This window comes from Echinops telfairi, unplaced genomic scaffold, assembly GCF_000313985.2.
Source record: "Echinops telfairi isolate 266 unplaced genomic scaffold, ASM31398v2 ScPeMD7_7469;HRSCAF=8507_0, whole genome shotgun sequence".
Taxonomy (NCBI): domain Eukaryota; kingdom Metazoa; phylum Chordata; class Mammalia; order Afrosoricida; family Tenrecidae; genus Echinops; species Echinops telfairi.
The window spans coordinates 35242681-35266880 of NW_022111372.1; the positions used below are offsets into that span (position 1 = coordinate 35242681).

A 24200-nucleotide genomic window follows, 5' to 3' on the forward strand; every position below is an offset into this window, starting at 1 on the left:
TGATCCCGTGCCAACAGAAAGCAGGCGGACACCGAAAGGATCACCTCATTGCTGATACACACTACGGTGATCGATGGGTTCTGCTGGGGACTGGCTAACAGCCCCCTTAGGATGATCCACCGTGAGGCGGTGCTTGGTGTTCAGAGGGACAGGGAGGCAGAGAGGCACCATGGAGGGAGCAGCAGGTGCTGCGGCGAGAGAAACCCACTCCTCTCCTCTGCTCTGCTCTTCGCCTACGATGAGCCAGCCACCAGATTGCTCAAGGTGACTCCAACCAGGGCTGCAGTCCCCTCCCACCCTCTGCTGAGGATCTACACTTCTACCCCAGATGTACTGAGGGAGAACTTGTATTTCCACAAGATTTCAACAAGAACCACCCAGGGATCCTGTGAAACTGTACTCTGACTCTGGTTCGGTGCCAATTCTCAGGGGATCAAAGTCCCCACCCGCTTCCTGGTGACAGCATGAGCATCATAGTAAAGCTGGGCTCCACGGGGTTTTCAATGGCTGGTCTCGGGGAAGCAAGACACCAGGCCTTTCTTCCGAGGTGCCCCTGGGTAGACTCGAACCTGCAACCTTTTCTGGTCGGCAGTCCACTGCATTCACATTTGCACCACCCAGGGACTCCCATATAGGATGATGCCCTCTAAAGGCCTTGACTAGATCTAGTCCTGGGTGGGGCCTGGGGAGTCAGAGGAAAGGGCACCTCTAGGCAGAAAATGGTTGGAACCCTGGTGGCACAGCGGTTACGAGTTGGGCTGCAAGCCGCAAGGTCAGCAGTTTGAAAACCCCAGCTGCTCCTTGGGAGGGAGACTAGGCTTTCTGTTCCCATCAGGAGTTACTGTCTCGAGACCCACAGGGGCAGTTCTACTCTGTTGTGTAGGGTCGTTGTGAGTCAGAACTGACTTGGAGGCTGTGAGAAGCAGAAACAGCTGGTGGCACCACAGGTAGACACTTGGCTGCTAAATGAAGGTTGGTGGTTCAAAGCCATGCACCTGCTCATCTGCCCCCATACACAGAAGAGCCTAGAAAATGCTCCGAAGAGTTCTACTCTGTCACGCGGGGCTGCTGAGAGTCAGCATCAAGTCCACAGCAGCTAAAATCAATGTTGGGGGAAACACGAGCCAGCCCCCAAAGGTCAAGGAAGGACCGAGGCCTCCCATTCAGGGGAGATTCTGAATATGCTGCCACTCCAGGGGCAGACCAGTCCAGCACCCCAGGCTCTACGTGGGCTCCCTCGTTCAGCACAGGGTGTTTGGTATGGAGGGGAGGGTGGGAGGGTGTTTCTAGGGAACAGGGAAAAGCAACAGGTGACCAGAGCTAAAAGACAGTGTGGACAGGGGCCTGAGCATGCAGGTGCCAAGCATGCAGCGCGGGAAGGTACCTTTGTGCTTTTTGGAGGCACCCGGCTCTGAGGCGGTCAGAGAACTTTCCGACAGCTCGTCCCCATCTGGGTCCAGCAGGTCGTGGCCACCCCACCCTGCGTCCTTGGACTCCTTCTCTAAGTCCCAGGAGTCAAGTTCGTTCTCCTGGGGCTCATGGGCGAGCGGGGCCTGGGCAGGTGGGTCTTCCTCGAGCAGGGTGGGGGTAGGGGTGGTGGCGATGGCGTCCCCTGGATGGGATGGGGCCTCCTCCGGATGCTCGCAGTCCATGGAGGCGGCATAGTCCAGCATCAGGGTGGCTTCGCTGTCCTGAGACAAGGAGGTCTGTGGGAGGAGGGCAGGGGTGAGGCCACTAGCAGCACCATTCATAGTGTGAGTCTAACCAGCCGTTCCCCGGACCTCCCTAGAAGGGCAGCTCCGTATCCAGGGAGCGACACACACAGTTACCACACTCAGCTCCTAACCCAGAGGGTGGAGGTTGGATTCCCGTTTGAGTCCCAAGGCCAGCCACAAACCACCCTGCTGGGCTCCATTCCACTCGGACACACACAGGGTCCACCATTGGCATTGGACAGATGGGCTACTATCGGACTTATGGACTTGATCTGGACTGGGCTGGGGTGTTTTCTCAATAGTCAATTGCTCTTGTATAGAAAGCTCTTTCTTATACATACGTGTGTGTTTATGAATTTGTTTCTCTAGTCCACCCCACAACCACAGACCCAATACATTAAATGTCGAGATCCTTAAGTTCCTAACAAAATGAAACCAATCAAAACCGTGATGGAGGGACAAGTGGCACTTGCCATTCAGTCGGCTCCAACTCTTCGGCGCCCCCAGGAGCCCATGCGTCAGGGTAGATCTGTGCTCCGGGAAGTAGATCGCCTGGACTTGAACTGCCGGCCTGGCAGTTCATTAGCAGTGAGCCTATCAACCGTTGGTACCACCCACAGACTCCAGCTTGCTGTGTTGCAGTGGAGTCAGCTTTGCACCGAGGAGAACTGCCCCACAGGCTTTCCAGATCTTTCCCCCCATGGAGTCGGACGGACGTGGGCCAGGACTGTCAATATTTCAGTTAGCAGCAGAGCGCTAACCCATGTGCCACCAGGATGGCTCATGTAGCTACTAGGCCTCGGGAAACTAAACCAAAGGGCAGGGATCTTCCCAGGGATCATCGCCCCGCCCCCTGCTGGCCACGAGTGGAAGTGCACCCAGGGAGTCACTAGCTTTACTCTCCAACTGCCCTTCGGTGCGCCAGCTAGCCTTTCAACATCTAATCCACCTCTGAGTGCAAAGCCCTTCTTCCTCCTCAGTCCCTCTCGCTCCAAATCAAAATCTCGCCCCACACTCCTGCACCTGTTCATTTTGAAATGTCAACAAACAGCCAGGCGGCTTCCCTTGGGGGTGCCTGGCTGCCACCTGAGCTAGGCTCCTACCCACTATCACTCTGGGCACAGGGCAGGAGAGGGGAAGGGACTGGGCTTCAAAGCAGCCCTTGTTTCTCTCCACTTACAAAAGCAATAAACCTTCATGTCCACCGCCGCCCCCCAAAGTAAAGCGACGCTCTGGCAATGTGGAGTGTCGTGCCCGTCTCCCGCCACAGGGTGGAGGTTGGGTGCTAACGGGGAGGGCTGCGCCACAAGTTTCTTTCTGGTTCAGTCACTTCTCTGCAAATGACTCATGCCCCTCTCTACTACTGCAGCCTCTCTGGGCAGAACCGCTCCGGTGGCCCTCACCCACAGGACAGGCTGCGTGTAAGTGCGGCTCCAGGCAGCAGCCCCTTGCCGGGTGAAGGACAGCCTTTGTCCTGCTGTCAATGCGACTTTCGGGAGAGTGACCGAGCACTTGGACTGGAGCCCATCAAGGGGGAAGACGCGGGTCAGTCCCGAGAACCCACCCCCGTCTCGGGCCACCTCGCCTGTACCTTGGAAATCCCGGAGATAATGATGGTGCTTTTCTTCCGAGGGGACTTGAGCTTCAGTTTCGAAGATTCGCTGAGCTGTCGGATGGCAACTTCTGCCACCGGATCGGAACCGTTCAACACCAGCAACTCTGCCAGAGAGAAGAGAGTACTGAGCCCATGAGCAAACACTGGGAACCCCCGTGGGCACTTCCAGCGGTGGTGGAAATGGTCCAGCGTCGGTGTCGGGGAAGCATTGTCTGGGAGAGGCCAGGGAGCAGTTTAGGCATCGGGTGGCCTGGGCTCGGTCACAGAGGCTCCTCAGCCCTGCCTTTGTGACATGACAGCAGCCAGAGGCGTGCGCAAGGCAGCCAAGCTCGACTTGCCAAAGCAGGCGGTGGGCTAGTTTGCCGAATCCTGCTCTATGTCCTGTGTGTCCATGACACTCGGTGATAGGGCACCCTTGACATGCATGCGTTTCATATGATACACCAAGACGGGGAGGGAAAAGCCAGAGAAACAACACCTCCAATGTGTTAGGTGTGCTTCAACTTTGAAAGGCAAGGGACTTATCTTTTTCCCTTCCCAAGGTGATTAAAAATTAAAAAATAAATGCTTAATATGTCCCGGACACTAGTCAAAGCGCTTCCAGTGCATTGCTCCATCCCACAAACCCTGTGAGGTGGGTGTTTTCCTCTAAATCTCCATTTTACAGATGGAGGGGAGGGAGTGTGCCTAGCAGCCAATGGGGGCAGCTGAGCCATGATGCCCAGCCTGGGGTTGGGCATGGAGCTGCTGCTTGGAACACTACTCCGCTGCCCAAATGAAATGGGCAGTGACACGGGCCTGAACTGCAACAAGTTGTTAAAAGCCATCTTCCCGCCCCGCCGTTTTCTAGTCAAATCATGAGGACAGGAGAGGCCACGTTTCCAGGGCGTGCGTGTGAGAACCAGGGGCCTGGAAGTGCTTGGCCACAGACACGTGGTGAATACAGAGAAGTGCAAAGAGAATGGCTTTGGGGAGGCTTCCCTGGGAACGCCTGTGCTAAAAAAATACAAAAAAAAAGCCCCCTGTGCCTCCAAGCAGAGGTGCGGGCAGTGCCGCCTCCTGAGGCCACAGCTGGGGCTTCCCTGTGTCTTCTGAGCTGCTGGTCATGGTGCCAGGTTGGCTGAGAGAGCTGCCACAGCCCAAGTGCACAGTGGAGGGTAGACGGAGAGCCGACTCCGGGGTCCACGGGACCCAGGAGGCGCACACAGCACAGTCGGCCCAGCACGCTTTAATGCACTTCATATTTTGGAGAGCAGTTTTAGATTTACATACAATTTTCTCAGGAACTCTGTACAGACAGGTCCCTATACCACCTCCCCATTCTGCACACCAGGCGTGCTGTGTTCTTGTGGTAAGTCTGTACAGCGAGGAATCCCTCCCAATGCACTGTCACCGGGCCCATGGTTGACATGAGGGATCGCCATTTGTGTCAAATGGTCCTGAGGGTTGACACAAACCAAGCTGTCGCGTGTCCCCCATGACAGTATCATCCAGGCTGGTTTCAAGGCCCCGAAAATGCTCCACTTACTCAACCCTCCTCTTCCCAAGGAGCCGGGGGACCCTGAGCTTTTCACGGCTGCTGTGGTCCTGCCTTGTCCACAATGTCTCGTGGTGGGCACCAAGCAGCAGCTCTTCTTTTGAGAATGGCTCTTTGGTGCGGTGGTTAGGTGTTGGGCTGCGAGCCCATAGGCGGCAGTTCAAAATCACCAGCGGCTCCTCGGGAGAAAGACTGGGCGTTCTACTCCCTAGAAAAGTTAGTCTCAGAAACCCACGGGGGTGTCCATGCGAGTCAGCGTTGACTTGAGGGCGGTGAGCTGGGTTCTTGTGTTTTCCTTTCAGTTAGCAAAACGCCTTTAAGGTACCCCGTGTTTATGACAGGGTCACATTCCACTAGACGCATATGCCACAGTTCATCTTGAAGGACATCTTGGTTCATTCAGGTTTTGACGATGATGAGTAAATTATGAGAAAAGCGGCTATAGACATATACGTGCAGGTTTTTCGACAGATAAAGGTTTGCAACTCATTTGGGTAAATACCTAGGAGCGCCATTGCTGGGTCATACGAAAAGATGGTATGTGGCTTTTCAGGGCATTTCCAAATTTGTTTTCCAAAGTGGTTTTCCCACTTTCACTCCCACCACCCACGAGCAAGAGCTCCTGTTGCTCCCCATCTTCACCAGCATGTGACGCGCTCAGTGTTGTCGGCTGCAGCCTTTCTAATGGAGCGTGTTGTGGTATGGTTTTGATTTGCAATTTCTTAGTGACACATGACCAACGCTTGTCTGGTGGCTTGTGTGTTACTATGATGCTGGACTCTTATGCCACTGGTATTTCAAACACTAGTCACCCATGGCAACCAGGTATCAGCAGAGCTTCCAGACTAAGAACAGACCAGAAAGAAGGAATAGGCTGTCCATCAAAGGAACATGAAAGATGCGCCCCTCAGGTTGTAAGACACCCAGAATATGTCTGGGGGGGAAGTGACATGTCGACACAGAGTATACCTCAACGATGTGGATGGAGCAAAACTTTTGGAATCACCTGCTGTGGGGGTACAACTCAAAATGAAAAGAAACAGCTGCAAATATCCATTACTAATTAGAATGTGGAAGGCATGAATTATCAGGCTAGGAAAATTGCAATTTGTCATCAATGGAATGGATAAATATTGATACCTTAGGTACAAGTAAGCTGAAATAGACTGGCATTAATCATTTTGACTTGGACAATTGTATAATTTGCTCTTCCAGGAATGACAAATGCATCCAACATCAAAAAGAACATTTTGAGATTTATGTTGATGTGCAATATTGTCTGATCTACATGCTTACCAGGAATACCAGTTAATATGAACTATTATTCAAAATTAGTCACCAACCACTAAAGCTAGTGATGAAGAAATTGAAGAACTCTACCAACATGTTCCATCTGAAATTAATTAAAACTTGCAATCAAGAGGCATCGATAATTATTGGCAATTGGAATGCAAAGGATGAAAACAAGGAAGGATCTATAGTTGAAAAATACAGGCTTGGTGACAGAAATTAAACTAGACCCCTCCCTTTCCTCAACAGCATCCACAGCAACAATACGCACAGACCTCACCAGATAGAGAATATAAAAATTCACTGCATCTATGAGACAAGACAATGGAGAAGCTCAACATCAACCACAACAATCGACAATTGTTTGTACGCAAGCTCAGGTTGAAGTTTAAGAAAATGAAAACAAGTAAGTCCACAAGGACCAAGGGACATTGACTGAGCATCAATGTCCTGAACTTAGAGACCACCTCGAGAATAGGTATGAAGCACTGAACGCTACCAGATGAGCTGGAGGGGCCATCAAGAGCATTGTACATCAAATGTGCTTGACACCATGGATGCATGGATGCGTTGTGCTAAGAACCCCCAATAAAATGATTTTTTAAAAAAAAAGAACATGATACATGAATAGAGTAATAAAAGGTCATTAAAAAGACAGGAAAGAAAGAAAAGACCAAAGTGTATGTCAGAAGAGATTCTGAAACCTTTTGAATGTAAAATAGGTAAAGCAAATGGAAGAATTATGAAGTAAAATAACTCAATAGAAATTTTCAACAGGCAGCCCCAGAAGATACAGCCAAGCATTATAATGAGATGTGAAAATACCTGGAGCCTTCTTCGGATTATCTCAAGCTGAAAGAACTGAAGAAAAAAAATTCAAACCTCAAATTTGAAATACTGAAGCGACGTCTGGGCAAAATACTGAGTGATGCAGCAAGCATCAAAAACAGATTATAGAAATATACCAAGCCAATGTTCAAAGAAGAATTGGTTAACATTCAACTATTTCAAGAGGTAGCATATGATCAAGAGCCAATGGTATTAAAGGAAGACGATCCAGCCCCACTGAAGCCATTTGCTGAAATCAAATTCACAATATCCATTAAAACAAATTTTGAATGCAATAATGTAAGCCCTCACTCATCTATGCCAAGAAATTTGGAAGACAGCTAACTACCTGGCCGACCTACTAAAAGAGAGTCCCACCTGTGCCCATTCCAAAGAATGCTGAAAGCGTCAACGGCATCAGTCACAACACATCATTACATGTATCAGGAATAGCACAAGTGAACATCTGCGGAAGCCAATTCCAAACACAGGTGCGGCAGTACATCAACAGGGCGATGCTACAAATTCAAGTCAGAATCAGAAGAAGATAAGGAATGAGAAATATTGCTGCCATCAGATGGCTCTTGGCTGCAAACAGAGACTACACAGAGAGAGATGTCTGTGTTTCATGAAGTATGCAAAGGCATTTACTCTGTGGATCATAACAAACTGGACAGTATCTCGAAGAGTGGGGATTCCAGAGCATGTCGGTGTGCTCATGCTGAACCCGAACGAGACAAAAAAGCAGCTTTTGAAAGGGAACCAGGAACTCCTGCATGGGTGGAAATCAGGGAAAGTGTGCGGTAGGCTTGTACCTTTTCACCGTACTTACACAATCCCTATCCCGAGCAAACAAGCCAGGAAACTGGACTCTCTGAAAGTGAAAGTGGAATCAGGATTCAAGAGCCGCTCAGCAGCAGCAGCCGCAGCCTGACATATGCAGGTGACACAACCTTGCTTGTTGGAAGACAAGATGACCTGAAGCACTTCCCAATGAACAAAGATGAGAGCTCTCAGTATACACTGCAGAAATCCTCACAACTGGACCAGTAGACAACATCGTGATAAACAGCAACAAGATTGACGTTTCAAATTACTTGGACCCACTCAGTGTTCAGGAAAGCAGTCAAGAAAGCGAATGATGCACTGCACTGGGTGAATCTGCTGCATGAACCCTCTTTAAAGTGTTAAATAGCAAGGGTGTCACTTGCACCTGCCCTGAGCCATGGCGTTTTCACTTTCACTCATAGGCATGTCACAGCTGGGCTAAGAAGACAAGAGAACGGATGCCCTTGACTGACAGTGCTGGCCAAGAACAAGGGAAGTCCCATGGACTGCCTGCCAGTACACAGCCAGAAGGCTCCTTCGAAGGGAGGATGAGGAGACTTTGTTTCGTGGACTTTGGACATCCTATCAGCAGAGGGCGCTCCTTGGAAGAAGACCTCAAGGAGATGGATTGGCCCCACGACTTTTTAAATAAGCACAGCAATAACTGAGGGTGCTGCAGCCAGCTGTCGTTTCATTTGGTTGTAAGGAGAGTCACGGTGCACAGGACCTACTGACAACTGACAGCCAATAGTGAAAATTTCTTCATGTACTTAAATTCGGGGTCTTCTAGCAGGTGAAGAAAGTGCATGAGGTGGAGTGTAGACTTCCGGGGACAGGAGCTGAGGAAAGGGCACCGGGAACAGCCAGCAGACCAGTGCCTGTGGCCATGAAATTGGGGCGGGGAGCCCCCAGCTGGGCAGTATCCACAGAACAATGAAACTTTCCAAGGTCTGCTGTCCACTTCAGTCAAGTCAAGAGACACCACTCGTCCAATAAGAACTCCCGACAGCCTCCTTCCCTGACTGCGCCAAGGCCAGGGACAGGGCTGAGTATGCACAGAGAGGAGCCAGGAAGAAGCTGCCCCAGTGTCCCCTGCCTGTTTGAAATCTCCCTGTCATGGGCCGGGGGCAGGGGCCAGGGAGCATGCCCAATGACCAGACTTAGGTTGAGCTGGTGTTTTAAACAAACAATAAGACGTCTTTTGAAGCGGTGTTGACTCCCTTAAAGCGACCCTCAAAAAACATGATGCTCATATTTGGAGGGCTAAGGAAAAAACGTTTTTCCTATGGAACAGGTTTAAAGAAACAGTGAGAGACAGGTGAGACAAAAACAAAGTGCTCTCTGATTACATATCACGAGCACTGCTGGTTTCATAGCATGAATGTTAACTAGAGGTCATGGTGTGATCGGACCTACGGGCTATGACAAATGCACACTGTCATGCGTCCACCATGGCAGGGACTCGCAGAATCACTTCAGGGCCCTAAAAATACCCTGTGCTCCACCTGTTCATTCCTCCCCTCCCTCCCTCTCCCTAAACACCTGGCAACCACTGATCTTGTTACTGTGTCCATAACTGTACCAAACAGTTAGATTATTGCATTTACTTTGTTAACATGTGTCCCAGAACGGAAGAGGGGAAGTTGATACCACTCTAGTCATTGACATAAGTCGGCTACTTCTACTTCTTCACTCATTAAGACAACACAAGACCCCAAAACACATTTCTAAATTCCCAAAGGGCCATAGCCATGTGAATAGCTTGGCAGGCGTTCAGCAGGTAGAGCAGGCAAGTGCTCTTGTTGTTACCTGTGTCGGAGGAGGAGAAGGTCTTACTGACGGGGGCACTGTGGCAGGCGATGGCTTGGACCGAGATGTCCTTTTCAATCACTTTCACTTTCACGGGCGACTCTGCGAGCAAAGGCCCCAGTTACACACGGCACCCCAAACGTTATCTGAATCCACGGTCGCAGGAAAGCAAGACTGCTTCTTATTTCGCTGTTGGCTCAGCCCGTGGTAAAGGCAATGGCCAACCCTGAGACTTCCGAAACGGGCCTTCTTAGTCTAGTATTATTATTACTGTTAGTAGCGGTCGTATCTTTATTAGGGTCAAAAACAGAGCCCAAGTCTAAATTGTAATTAAGCCGAAATTTCATTTCCTACTTTGCATTCAAGACCCGTGCCAAGGGGATCTATTGAGAGGAAAACAACAGTATTGCGCAATACTTACACAAGACACACTAGACAAGCGTAACAACCATCCGCTTATACAGACATCAGCCCCCCTGGTGCTGGCGACAGCAACCTGCACGACACTCAGCTGCTCAGACCCACTGAGTTGGATGAGAGTCTGCTCCTGCAAAGGTTGACGGCTTCGGAAACCCTGGGCAGCGGCTCTACTCTGTCCCTGTCGGGTCACTCTGACTCCGAATCAACCCAATGGCAGTGGATCTGTTTGTTGGTTTCACGTGCATTAACCTGGCGGGGCGTGGCTCTGCTCCTGTGAATGCGTATTACCGGAAGATCTGCCGTCACCAATCCTCCTTGTTTGTGTCACCAGTGTCCAGTCACTTGAGTTGAACTTGCACAAGTCAACAGTTCAGGCACTGCAGCTCAGAGCTGGCCTATGCTCCTATCAATTCCTTTCCTCAACCGTGTTCTCCATTCTACATCGCTGGCAAAACTGCTGACATTAGCAATGCCTGCTGGTTACGCAGGGGGCAGCGCACCCCACGGTCAGTAGTTTGAAACCCACAGCCAGTTTCCCAGGGGAAGGATGAGGTATTCTACTCCTGTGAAGCCTGGCACGATATTTTCTTAGGAATCCACAGTACTGCAGCATACGGACTCGATGTTTGCAGCAAAGCACACGCATGCATGCACACGGCTCTCACCAGGGCTCAGCGGGGACGCCCTCCCCACGTCAAAGCGAGGCTTGGTTTTCACGGCAGTCACGGTGGTGACCACAGTCCCACAGGGCATCACTGTACGGTCTTTCTCGACCTTGGCAGCAGGAACGGGGGCAGGGACTGGCCAGGGCTTCGGCTCTCCGGGTTCTACATAAGAAAACTGCAGAGAAAGCTTGTTACTTATGCTGCATCAAACCCCGGCTTCCTTACCAAATTACTTGACTTGATGTCTGTTACAGATCGAAGGTCCTTCTTCAATAGGATAGAGCATCGTTTCCCAAAGTGAGTGCTAGACCCCCCTGGGGGTGGGGGTGGGGGTGGGTAGCACTGGAACAATCCAGGGGGCACTGTAAAAACAGATCCCAGCACCTGAGCCTGATTATGGACCATAGTACAAACGGGTTTCTTTGCCAGGGGGGTGTTGAGTAATCTTTTTGTCTGAAAACGGGGTAGTTGGCCAAATAAGTTTGGGAACCTATAGGCTAGCGAGGGTCCGTCAAAATGAAGAGGACCTTCCAGGAGACGGGTGGACACTGTGGCTGCAACACCGGGCTCAGCACACGAACAGCCATGAGGACAGTGCAGGAGCGAGCCGTGCGTGCTCCCATTGCCGTACACAGGTCACGAGGCGTCAGAACGGACTCCATGACACTTAACGCCAACAGTGACCACACACATTGAATTGTGTGTCCCTGCCCCTCCCCACCTCCCCCAATAGGCGTTGGCCTCCTTACCACTCCACTAGTGGAAACAATCCTGTTTGGAAAGAAAGCGTTTTCTCTGTTGGGTTCATTAGATCACAGCTAAGTAGGCAAGGCTCTCCACCTCATCTCTTCTGAGTTCTAAACAGATCAGAGCCAGAGACACCCAAGGGTGGGAGGGGAGGAGACAGACACTCCCTCCATACTGAGCCCGATGCACAGGCAGACTGTCAGCCCCCACGCGCTGAAACGGACAAGGAAGGACGACCCCCTGGAGCCACAGTCTCCACTCTTGGACGTGGAGAAAACCCATTGTTTCTCAGCGCTGTGGGAGCACTGAGCAACAGAGGCCCTGTCACGGCCCCTTTTCAATATGCCCAGATCCCCCCAGACCGGATAGAGGGTGACGTGGCTCAAACGCAACCATGGACGCTCCGCGCAGAATGAGGAGCACACACCCTGGAGATGCACGTACAAATGCACGGCATTTCGGGTTGGCGCCCAGTGAAACGGCATGATGAGATGATGTCAGAGCAGATGGGTGGGGAAGGGGCATAGAACTTGTTCTGTCCAAGTCCAGCCACGGGGACCGGAGTGACTTTTCTCCTCTTGGAAATGTCACGGGGCAGCAAGAACAGGAATCAGGCACAGACGTCAATGAAGATGTCCCTTGTCTGTAGTGACTCAGCTGACCCCTGGCCATAACGCCAGCCGTACCTCCACAGTGACGGAGCCCACCACCGGGCCGCCCACGGAGGACCCGCCAGTCAAGGTGAAGCTCTGAGGTCCTGACGGCTGCTTCTTAAATAAATCTAAGGGAATCACCGTCGTCGCACACACACCTGAGGAGACAGGAGACAAGCCCAGAGCAGCATTAAGAATCCGTGAGGGAGAAGGGACCCAAGGAGCAGGGACAACCGGGATGGAACTCCTGAGGTGGGTCCTGCGAGCCTTAGCGGCACATGTTTCCTGATAGGTTTAAAACTCCGGTATCGGAACAGAAGGCAAGAAGCTGCGGGTCAAGTGGCTGCAATCCTCAGGCCTCCAGCCGCTCCTAGGGAGCAAGATGGGGCTTTCTACTCCTGTAAAGAGTGGCAGTCTCGGGAACTCACAGGGACAGGTCTACCCTGCTCTACAGGGTCCCTCTGAGTCAGAATCGGTGGGAGGGCAGTGAGTTTTGAAAGGAGGCTAAAGAGAGGAGAGGGTTACAGGCCACACCCTAACCTAAGCCAGAGCGGAAACAACTGCCCTGAAGGACATGGCGGGGCACCCGAGAAAAAAACAGAAACCCGGCAGTGGATTGGGTGAAAAAGGGGGTCATCCGTTCAAGAAGCTGACTACTGTACTGTGGACCCGCCAGAGGGCACGCCCTTTGGAGGACGCATGTAATAAGGAATTTAAAGGCGAAGAGCCATGACGGATGCAAAACCAAGAACCCAAACCGCTTGCCGTCGGGTTGGCTGGATCACCAGGACTTTATGCCGAGGACCCTCCGGGTGTTCCCAAACCGTTACCCTTTTGGTGAGTAACCAAGCCGTCGTCACCTGCTTGCACCACCCAAATGGATACAACTGATCTTCAAGTGGTTTAAATATATGTGTGTGTGTGCGTGTTACGTGTGTGTATGCATACGTGTGTGTACAAGCAGAGAAGGAGAGAGAGGGGAAGTGGAGATGATCAAGAAACCAGGGCAAAAGGTCAAAAACTGTTGAGTCTGGGTCAGGATTATGAGGTTGTTTACACAACTTCTGGTAAGTTTTGAATTATTCTTTGACCTCCTGAACACTAATTTTGTTAGTGTTGTTGTGACTACTTGCATGCACAGCCACACCCCCCAATCCAACAGCTTCTCCATGTACAACTGAGGGACACCTCACCCTCGTCTCTGAACATAAACTCACTGCTACATCTCTAGCCAGTCTTTCAAATTGTCATGATCTATTTGATCCCAGATCATTCTTCAAAGAGCGTAATGCTAAAGGCAGACTTTTCCCCCTTCCTCTTCACTACTGAATCTAAATTATTGTTTAGGTTTTTTAAAAAAATAAATTTAAAAAATGATTTTACAGCTCTTATCACAACCCATCCATCCATCCATTGCGTCAAGCACATTTATACATATGTTGCCATCATCCTTTTCAAAACATTTTCTTTTTAGTTGAGCCTTTGGTATCAGTTCATTTTTTTTCTCTCCCTCCCGATGAATTAGTTTTAAAATGACTTCTGGTGATATTTCTGGTAGAAGGTTTAAGGATTCTATCAGACCAACAGTTCCAGGGAAGAATGATTTCTATTTTTTTGAATTTGAACTTCTGCTGGTCCCATCCGTCTGCACTCGGATGGAATCTTGCCGGAGCCTGCAGGAGCGAGGCCAGGAACTGCTCTGCTCAGCCCCCAACCCTTCTGGAATGTCAGCTCCTGGCTCATGACAGTAAACTGGAGCCAGAGAATCAAGGAAATGGCCTCACAAAAAAAATCTGGCCAATCACAAGAAACAGAAATCATTGGTTTTCCAGACTACTTTTTGTTTTTTAATTTCTCCAGGGGGTGCTGTCAGAGCCCTGGTGCCGCACTGGGTCAAGCAATGGGCTGCTAACCGGGAGGCTGCAGCAGCAGTCACGCCAGGGGACAAAGAAGGAAGGGCTTTCTGCTCCCAGAAGGATGTATAGTCTTGGAAACCCACAGGGGCAGTTCTGCTGTGTCTCCTAAGGGCCCTGTGAGTTGGAGAACCTGGGTGGTGGTGTGTTTGCTTTGTTTTTGGTGGTGTTGGACTGAAAACTGCAAGGTCATTGGTTCAAACACACCAATGGAGCTGCAGGAGAAAGATGAGGCTGCCTGCTTCTGTAAAGATTTACTGCATCAGAAACCCTACATAGCGAGGGTATGAGTCGGAATGGCCTTCTTGGCAGTGGGTTTAACTTTGGATGATAATGGAATTATCATTTCAGAGCTGGGACCCTAAATTGGATACCCAAAATTGGGGGAGATAAAGGCATGAAGTGTTGGCTTACAAACTTTCATAGGTAGGGGAAAAAATTCACAGGATTATGGTATAGGTGTTAATTGCAATTGTGAAGCTAAGAATTATATACAGGTGCCAGGTTGGCAAGGGGTGGATTGAGTTAGTTAATTGTGCCAGCCCGGCCGATAATCACATGTGGGGCTAATTGAAAGGCGGAGGAATAAATGGGTGGTGAGCCTCGCCTTTCTAGTTCTCAGGTCTCTTATTTTGTGATGGTTGCACCAGGATGCAGCTGCCTTAGCAGTTCCCTGCTTCCGCTTGCAAGATTGATTTCCTACAAGACATCCCCAAGGAGAAGCCGCATGGATCTATCCCGATGCAGCCCTGGGTGCTGGAGCAGCCATGTGGAGACCCCTGCTAGTGCTGAGATGCTTCTTCGTTCACTGACTCAGCTTTCCTCCTGCCGTTGGCATCATTGCCTCTGTTTTGTGAGGTGGAGGACTTTGTGGACTGGTGTTCGGTTAATGGGTTAATGTTGGACTTGTGGGCTTGGGCAGCATTGGGTTGGGATGTTTTCGTGATGCACATTTTCTTTACATAAAACTCTCTCTTATACATGAGTTGCTATGGATTTGTTTCTCCAAAGTACCCAGACTAATAAAGACCCCACCCCATTGAGATAAAATGAAATGGTTTCATGAATCTCTTGGTGGTACAAACAATTAAGCACTGTACTAATTATTGAAAAGTTAATGGTTTGCATTCGCCCAGAGGCACCTCGGAAGAGAGGCCTGGCGATCTCCTTCTAAGAGGTCACAGCCTTTTCTACTCTGCACATGACACGGGGGTCAGAACCAACTTGAGGGCACCGCCAATGTCCACCTCCTCTGAATGATGTCACCTCTTAATGGTTGCTTTCCTGTCTCGAGAAGATGTGTCTCCTTGTAGCCCCGATGGCTCATTTCACCAGGAACAGCCAGTGGAGCCTGTCCCTTCCCACCAGGTGTGGCCTTGTTAACAAAACAACTGAAATGGGCTCTGCACCCAACAATCCCTCCTGAGAACCCAGAGTGGTTGAAAGAAGGGGCCCCCCCACTTTCCCCACATCTCCAAGCCTGAGTCCAGGGGACTGTCCCACCTCCCCGGGCCACGCCCCCTGCTCAGCACCCACCTTCTGAGGCTCCTCTCTCCTCTGAAAGCAGCAGCTGTAACTCCCTGGACTTGGCATTCAATTCACTGTGGAAAAGAAGCAACACTGTGAACACTAAGCAGTCCAGTGTTTTCAAAACAGTGTTCTTTCTGATTATCAGACAGGAGCTCACAGCCATCATCATTCTATGAAACATAACCAAGGACGTAGAGTACCCGCAACCTCCCACCTAGGAACTATCCCGATCCATGGACGTAGAGTACCCGCAACCTCCCACCTAGGAACTATCCCGATCCATGGACGTAGAGTACCCGCAACCTCCCACCTAGGAACTATCCCGATCCACGGTTCAGTGACTAGCCTTCCGGAACTCTCTGCAATGATGAGATGTGCTCCGTGTGCCCGGTCCTGGACGAGAGGGAACCCAACGGACTCGATGGCAGTGAGTCTGGCTTTGGTTTGTTCAGTAGCCGTACAGTTTGTACAGGTGCCGGTGAACAAGTATTGGGCTACCAACCACAAGGTTCAATCTCCCTGGCCCCTCCACAGTAAATAAAATGAGGGGGCTGCTCCTGGAAAGTGTTACAGTCTTGGACATCGTCCACATGGTCACTAAGAGGCGGAGTGATTCCATGGAAGTGGGCTTAGGGGGGGGGGGGGGCAGACACATAAGCCACTAGCCACGTATAGCTGCTAAGCACTCAATGTAATGCGAGAACGCAATTAATTTTGTTCACTTTTTATGGCTTTAACTTTAAAGAGCCAAATGCGGCTAGATAACTACTGCACTAGAAACTGCAGAATAAAAGAAATGGAAGATACCGCTCTTCTCTTTTGTAATTTCCCCAAATTTATTTAACTTATGGTATCATGCGCATCCTCTCATGTCTGTACGTACAGAGCAACATCATCCCCAAGGGCCAGCTGATACAACCCTCTGGTCCTGTGACATTTTATCTAACCTTAATAATGGGCTGGTTATTTCTAACGTTTCACAATCGCAAACAACCTGATTTAATTTTCCTCATATATGTATCTTTGTATGTTGTGTGATTAATTCCTTAAGAAATTGTCCTCGCCAAAGGAGACACACACACACACCACAGGTTAGAGATTTTTAAACATGGGGTCACTCTCCAAAATGGCTATTCCTATTCACCTATCTATGAGCCATTATCTAATTCTTTAAGAATTTGTAAGATAACAAATTGTTTCTTTTAAGTTGGCCTTGCTAACAATTTCTAGGACCGAACATTTTTCGGGAACTTTTTGGCATTTATTGTTAATGTTTTGGTATGTCCAGTTCAGAAGTTTTGTCAGTCTTCGATGGACATGTCCACTGAGCTTTCCGAAGTTTATAAATAATTTATAAAACTTTTTTACACACACATGACATTTTCTTCCATTACTTCTTCTAATGTTTATTTTTTAAGCATTAGAAAGTGATTGATTTCCCTATTTTTATAGTCAGTCACATTCTGAATTATTATTTCTGTTAGTTTTTCTAATATTACTTATTTCTATCCTGCACTTTTTATCCTTAATAATTTTAGCTTATTTTCTAGAGCAGTGGTTCTCGACCTGTGGGTCGCAATCCCTTTGGGGGGTCGAACGACTCTTTCACAGAGGGTGTCCGATTCATCGCCATAGGAAAACGACAGTGGTAAAGTGGGAGGGTCACCACAACATGAGGCACTGTATGAAAGGGTCACGGCATTAGGAAGGTTGAGAACCACCACTCTAGAGTAGTCCAGATAGGCAACAATATCATCTTCGAGTAATGATCAGTTTTACCTGTTCTTTTAGTATTTGCATGTTATTTCTTTTTTCTTTTACTTTTTTGTCTTATTAAAGAAGTGGCTATGCATTGTATTGGAATCAAAAACATCAAGATTAGGTATGAGCATTGCATGTCAGAGAATATGTGTCATAGACAGATATGATACGATTATTTTCCCCTTTGGTCTACAGAGACAATAAATACTTAAGTGCCTACAATGTATCAAACTGGTCTTGGTACATTATTTTTAACGTACTACTGGGTTCAATGCAATGCTCTTTGATTTAGAATCCTGCCCTCACTATTCGTAGGTGAACTTTATCTTTCCTCTTCTCCTCTCCCTGTGTCAGATGTTGCCATCAACCATTTCCTTCTGCTCTGGGTGGCAGTGTGTCTTCATGGCCATTGGGAACCCCAACAGCAGTCCTCTCTTGCTAAAACCACTACAGTAAGGTGACCAGATTTTAACACTGGTAAAGTGGGACACCATTGATAAAACTCATATCCTGGCAAAACAGCCACATGGCAGCCGAAAACTGTGTACCCTAGCTTATCGTGCATTCCTTCCAAAAATCGGGACTTTTTAAAAATGCTGCGGGATGTGGGAAAAATTGTTAAAAATCGGGATTGTCCCACCAAAAGCGGGTCTCTGGTCACCTTACCCTACAGGCCATGGGGCAGCGTCGGCAAGGAAGACACCAACGCCGAAAACCACTTTGAGAAAGAAACCCAAGTCAAATTTTTAAAATGGGCAATGGACTTGAGTGTGTATTTCTTCAAAGAAGATACACAAATGACCGATGGATACGAGAAAAGATGCTTCACAACTTTGTCGTTATGGAGACACAAATCTGTACCACAATCATGTACTACTGCACACCTCCTTGGGACAGCTCACCACCCCCTCCACAGAATAAAAATAAGGTTTCTCTGCTCCCATAAAGACTGACAGCTTCCCAAGCCCAAAGGGTGGGTCCACTCTAACCTATAAGGTCACTACGAGTCATAAAGGACTTGTCAGTGAGTTGTTGTGGTTGTTGTTTTGTTTAGAATAGCTGCCATACAAAGCACACAAAACAAATGGGAAATAGCAAATGTTGAGCAAGACCGAGAGAAACGCGAGCCCTCGGCCAGTGCTGGTGGAAATGTACAATGGAACAATTGCAGCGGAGCACACTCTGAGAGAAACAGTCGCTCAGCAAGTCAGACACCAAATGACCATCAGACCGAGCCAGTCCACTCCAGGAGAGGCCCGGGGTGGCACAGTGATGTCAGGGTGTGGCTATGAACTCACCTAGAGGTGCCTTGGAAGAAACACCTGGGGATCTGTTTCCAAAGGTGACATTCTTGAAAGCCCCCCAGGACATTCTACTCTGCACCCAAGGGGGCTGCCATGACTCAGAATTGACTTGCTGGCCCCTGATTTGGTGTTTGGTGCATAAGCCCCAAACCCCACACTCTCCGCCGTCGAGTTGATGCTGCCCCACAGCAAGCTCCTAAGACAGGGTCAGGGTAGAGCTGCCCCTGGGGGTTTCCGAGATGGTAACTCTGTATGGGAGTTGAAAGCCCCATCTTTCTTCCGTGGAAGGAATTGACGACAGGAATGCAAACTAATGCCCCTTCACAATTGCTCGGCACAATTAGTCACACGTCCTTAAAGGTGGAAACAACCTAAATGCCCGTCAATGGTTGACGGCACAAGCAAAATGTAGCCTAGTCCAGACACAGGAATATTATTCAGCCATTAAAAGTGATGATGTTCTGAACCGCCCGCCGCCGCCGTTGCGTGGATTCTGACATTGAGAAACCCGACGGGAAAGAGCAGGACTTCGCCCACAGGGTTGCCAAGGCTGCAAATCTTCCCAGAAGACTGCCATGTTTTCCTCCCGTGATGCATGCCGCTATGTGGAGGAGCCTCCAAAACATTATGCTCAGTGAAAGAAGTCAGATACAAAAGGTCACATGGTGTGATTCCTTTTGTATGAAATAACCAGAGTAATCCTTTGCGATAGAAAGCAGATTAGTGGTTGCCAGGGGCTGCGACTGGGGTGGGGTGGGGTGGGGTGGAGGGCAAACAGGGAGTGACTGTGTGATGGTCACAGGGTGTTTGTAATCGATTGACTCGTGTCCCATCAAAATACGTGTTGCAAATCCTGCGGTTATAATGCCATTTGGGAATGGGCTGGCTTTGTTGTGATTAATCGGTCAGGATTACTGTGTTGTGAGTCCATCTCTTTGGGGATTTTGCAGAGGCTAAACAAGCAAGCCAGAGAAGCAGAGATCAGGGGAGAGCGAGGCCAGACCACGGGAAGATGGCCCAGACGTAGAAGCTCAGCAGAGGCGAGGACCTTCCCCCAGTTCCAACAGAAGGAATAAGTGTCCCCTCGAGCCAGCACCCTGGATTCAGATGTCCAGCCTTTCCCTAACCTGTGAGAACATGAACTTCTGGTGGTGAAAGGCACCCGCCAGGGCATTTCTGCCCCGGCAGCACAAGAGGACTCGGGGAATGAGCACTTGCAACGAGGGAGCGGGGATAGTTCTGTAACACCGTGAAGGTCCTAATGCCACGGGATTGGGTGTGACTTTTCCCGCAATGAAAGGAAGAAGAGCAAGCCACCTCTGACTTATAGCTGCCTCCACGCTTACGATCTAGCCCTCGGCTTGGCTGGGTTTCTGGTGTAAACACGGTGGTGTAAAAGGAGCCCGGGGCTTGGCAGTCAGGGGAGGTGTGCAGTGGGAACCCGAGCCACCGTATCGCAGGCTGTACTCACAAGGTGAACTCTTCTTCCCAAGTGAGGTCAGTAGCAGTTTTCGCCGGGGAGCTGGAGAACCTCTGAACGGGCTGGTTGAGCTGGGCTGTGCACACGGGGCTGGTGGGGCCTACAATCAGACAAGGGGCATGGTCTTGGTCTAACTGCCCTAACGCATTGGTTGGGTTTTTTTGTAACATAGAAAGAAAAGTTGAACTTGAAGGCTCAGGTCCTGGCTTGCCCACACGGGAAGGTTCCTTTTTTCTCCCCTCTTCCACTTAGTTTCCCAGAGGTCCACCTTCAGTTGGGGCTGAAGAACCCTTGCCGACACTTGATGGCATCAATCTGGGGCTGACCACAGGCGTCCTTGCTCCTCACTGTGGACACTGGCTGCAAGTACAGCCTCCGTGCTAGAGAGGACCCATGCCCTCTCTCCCCAGGCCCATCCCCTAAAGCAGAGGCACACCCCAGTTTCAGGGCAGAGGACCAGGACTTGCTTGTCAACAAACGGACTTGTTTTAAGGTTCTGGGATGGCTCCTAAACTGAGGTATGGCTCATAGGGAACTCATTTCCCTGGTGTATTTACACCAGACAACCCTGGATGGGACAATTGGTGCACTTGGCTCCTAACAGAAAGGTTGGCCATTCGAGGCTATTGAGAGGCACACCTTGGAAGAAATACCTGGCAAACCACCTCCCCCAAATCAGCCACTAAAAACCTTATAGCACATAGATTTACTCTGACAGATACAGGGTCACTGTAAGTCAAAACTGACTCAAAGGCCAGGCCTCTGTTTCAAATCTATACCTGCTCCAGCTCAGCCAAACCTCTTTTTTAGGGTATGGGATCCAGAGAGGGGTCATTTCACCAGTGAGCCACGTTTTTGTCTTATGACACAAAGCCTTGGTTGCCCATGCACCAAGCAGTGTGAAGTATTCGACACACATGATCCAACGTAACCTGCCCAATTATCTCACAGGGGAGACTTGGACCCTGACAGGGGACATGCTGGCAGAGGTAACAGGACCTGGAGGAGCTGGGCCTTCCGTCTCAGCCACCTGACTCTAGGGCTCCCTCTCCGGTTACCATGGAGCCTTAAAGCGTGTCAGCTGTTCACTATGACCTATCTATATTTCTAAGGCGCTTTGGTGGCATGAATAGTTAAGGGCTCCACTGCTCACCCAAAGCTGGTGGCTGGAACCGACCTAGTGACTTTGTGAGAGAGAGGCCCAGCCATCTGCTCCTGCCCACAGCCCCACGGGTCCCGTGTCGAACTATGTGACACAGGGCCACGGGGAGTTGACGTGACCCCGCCACATCCAGCAGCAACATAAACCTCTCTGTCCTGCTTGAAGTAGGAAATGGAATTCCTTGCAAATAAATAGCCCCTGGCATCCTCTCCTGGTAGACAAAAATGATGATGACGACTCCTCATGCATGGAAAAATGAATCAGACTGGAACGACATCACCCTCCTCAGGCTATACCCCTTCTGAGTCTCAACAAGAATTCAGAACCACTGGGAAGAGGGAGTCTGCCCCCACTACCCATCCTTACCCCAATAGCAACCACGGGTCTCACAGTGCCAAAGGCCCCTGGTGACCTGGTGACTGTCCTGACACCCAGCCGATCAACGGGGGCCTCAATTTCTAGGCAAAGCAGGGGCAGCATGTCTGGCAGGGATGTTAATGTGCCTCTGTGTGTCACACGCAAGACGACAGGACAAGCTCGCCAAGGATTGTCTTTCTTCTCTCGGGCCCCCCTCACCTGTCTTCATGGGGCTATAGGAACAACCAAGGCTGCACAGCACCCAGACATCACCGCCACCCCGTGCAGAGACCCACCCGCCAAGCTGCAGCATCAACCACTACCTGCGGCACCAGTGTCACCGAGCAATGAGGCCCGGATGTTCTTCACCAGCAGTTTCAGCTCGTGCGCCCGGGGTGGTTTGGGAGGGCAGGACTCCTGAGAAGCAGCGTGAGGGCGCTGTAAGGTCTGCAAAGAGAAATGCAGACACCGGTGGGGATGAGTGAGGGTTGCAGAGGGAGTCACCAGACTTGTGGGGAGGGGTCCTCTGGAAAGCAGTAGGCAGGACCCTCCCCTTGGCATGGGAAGCACCAGCATTAGTGGCTGGCAAGTCACCAGGTCTGTCAGGATGGAGCTGAGCTCCTGAGGGACCCCGGGGCTGACTTTCTGCAGTTGACCAGGCTTTCTTTCCAGGTGCCCCTAGGGCAGTGGTTCTCAACCTTCCTCATGCCGCAACCCTTGAATACAGTGCCTCATGTTGTGGTGACCCCACAACCATAACATTATTTTCATTGCTACGTCATCACTGTCATTTTGCTATTGTTATGAATCGGGCGACCCCTGTGACAGGGTCATTCGATCCCCCCAAAGGGGTCGTGACCCACAGGTTGAGAACTGCTATCCTAGGTGAAGTCCAACCTCCAGCCCTTTCAGTCAGCAGCCAAGTCCATGAACCACTTTCACCACCTGGCTTGGGGGGAGGTGGAAGAAAGGTTGCACATGAACCAGGCTCACCACACCTGCTTCTTACAGAGGTTCTCCCTGCGAGTGCATGCTGGGAGCAAGTCCTCACTAACTGACCGTAAGGGAACCAGGACACATTCTCCAGGCTGCAGGTGCCCTCTGCCCAGCAGCTGGAGGCAAAGGACCAGGGTCCTGCAGGCCCACTCATGCCCCTCCTCCAAACAAAGGCCGGAGTTGCCTGGGGGAAACGGCAGAGGGCCATCTGGGAAAGAAGAGCAGGCACCATTGTGAGCAGCATCGTTCTCTTGGGGGGTCTTCAAGTGAGCACTGAGGCATTTCCAATAGGAAGCACCCCACCTTCCAACCAGCAAACGAGCTTCCATGGTTCAAGGCTCAAGGCTCTGAATTTCCTTTAGGGGGGCTCCCCGGTGACAGTGTTTAGGAGTCCCAGAAGCTGAATGTTCCAGGGAAGGCCTCCAGGAGTGGACTTGACCTCAGAGTGCTCTTTGGGGCAGAGTGCTAGCCTATCCTGTAGCGCTCACAACTCCTTTGGGAAACACGGTTCTGAGGTTGGGGTTCCCAACTGTGAGCTGAGGGGGCTGGAGGGAGGGGTGGGGGCAGGAAGTCCTTACAGAGCCCCTGAAGCCCAGTCTCAAGAGCACTGCAGACTCCGGGTCCACACGCCTGCATGGAGGAGAAACAATTTCTTCCACTGGCTACGTGTTGGCACGGCATGCCAGTGTGTCGCAGTGTTATGGAGTCTACGGTAGTCTCAGTTCTTTTATTATTCTAACAACCAACCCCGACTTTGTAAAGTCTCGCTGGTGTTGGCATTCAAATGTATTCTCCTTTTCAGAACTGTTCAGGAACCGCTGGTGTGAAGTGAGCTGTCAGGACAGCAGGACGGAAGGGTGGCTGCAGACACCCTGTCTAGCTCCAGGAGCCTGACCCTGCAGCGCGGCCTGAGCCCCTAACAGCCTGCCCAGTATCCATGCGAAAAGGCCACCCACTCTGTGGGGAACAGAAGGATTTCTCTTAAGTTGTTGCCCCAAAATATATGCCAGACTTAGCTTGAGAATGACTGTTCATTAGGCAGCGAAAATAGGTCAGAGGTTATTCTCCTTAACATCAACCATCAAGAATGGATTGGGAATCATTCTCACTGAGAGGTATCAGCTGTCTAGATCAAGCAGACACCACTGCTTATCCCACAACAAATAGGGCCCATTCCTTTCTGTTATTGTTCCCTCGAAGCAGTGCCCATAGGCAAGCCTGGGACCATTCTAAGATGACTAAGCTTAGGCTACTATCTTGCCACACATGCCCCCCTATTTCCTCCTCTTACTATTGCACATTCACCCCTAGGTCATCCCCCTCCTATTGCTTGTATTGTCTATGTTACAACCCCTCTCTATGACGTAGGTTGTTATCTGCTATCAGGGGGCTTGCATGCCTCCTAGGATAGTAATTGCCTGCTTTATTGTATGAGACACCAGAATGATCAAACCTGCTCAAGATGAATTGTACCGCCCTTCTCTGTGATGCATGATGCTGTGATGTATCCCCCTAAAGTAATATGATGCGGGGTTAGCAATAAATAAGGAGGCTCCCTGGTTCTCGGGAGGGTGGCTGGAGGAGGTGGCT

General features: G+C 50.3%; 1 protein-coding gene across 2 annotated transcripts in view; it reads right to left on the reverse strand.

The window, feature by feature from the left end:
- C2CD2 (C2 calcium dependent domain containing 2) overlaps window positions 1-24200 on the reverse strand; it is a 78539-nt gene that overhangs the window by 11704 nt on the left and 42635 nt on the right. For both annotated transcript variants that reach the window (XM_013005367.2, XM_045284935.1), the window contains exons 6-13: window positions 21938-22061; window positions 20087-20195; window positions 15557-15621; window positions 12141-12265; window positions 10708-10882; window positions 9623-9724; window positions 3307-3434; window positions 1385-1706 (exon numbers count right to left, since the gene is read on the reverse strand). In XM_013005367.2, the coding sequence (XP_012860821.1) occupies window positions 1385-1706; window positions 3307-3434; window positions 9623-9724; window positions 10708-10882; window positions 12141-12265; window positions 15557-15621; window positions 20087-20195; window positions 21938-22061 (1150 nt within the window). The remainder of the gene's footprint in view (window positions 1-1384; window positions 1707-3306; window positions 3435-9622; window positions 9725-10707; window positions 10883-12140; window positions 12266-15556; window positions 15622-20086; window positions 20196-21937; window positions 22062-24200) is intronic.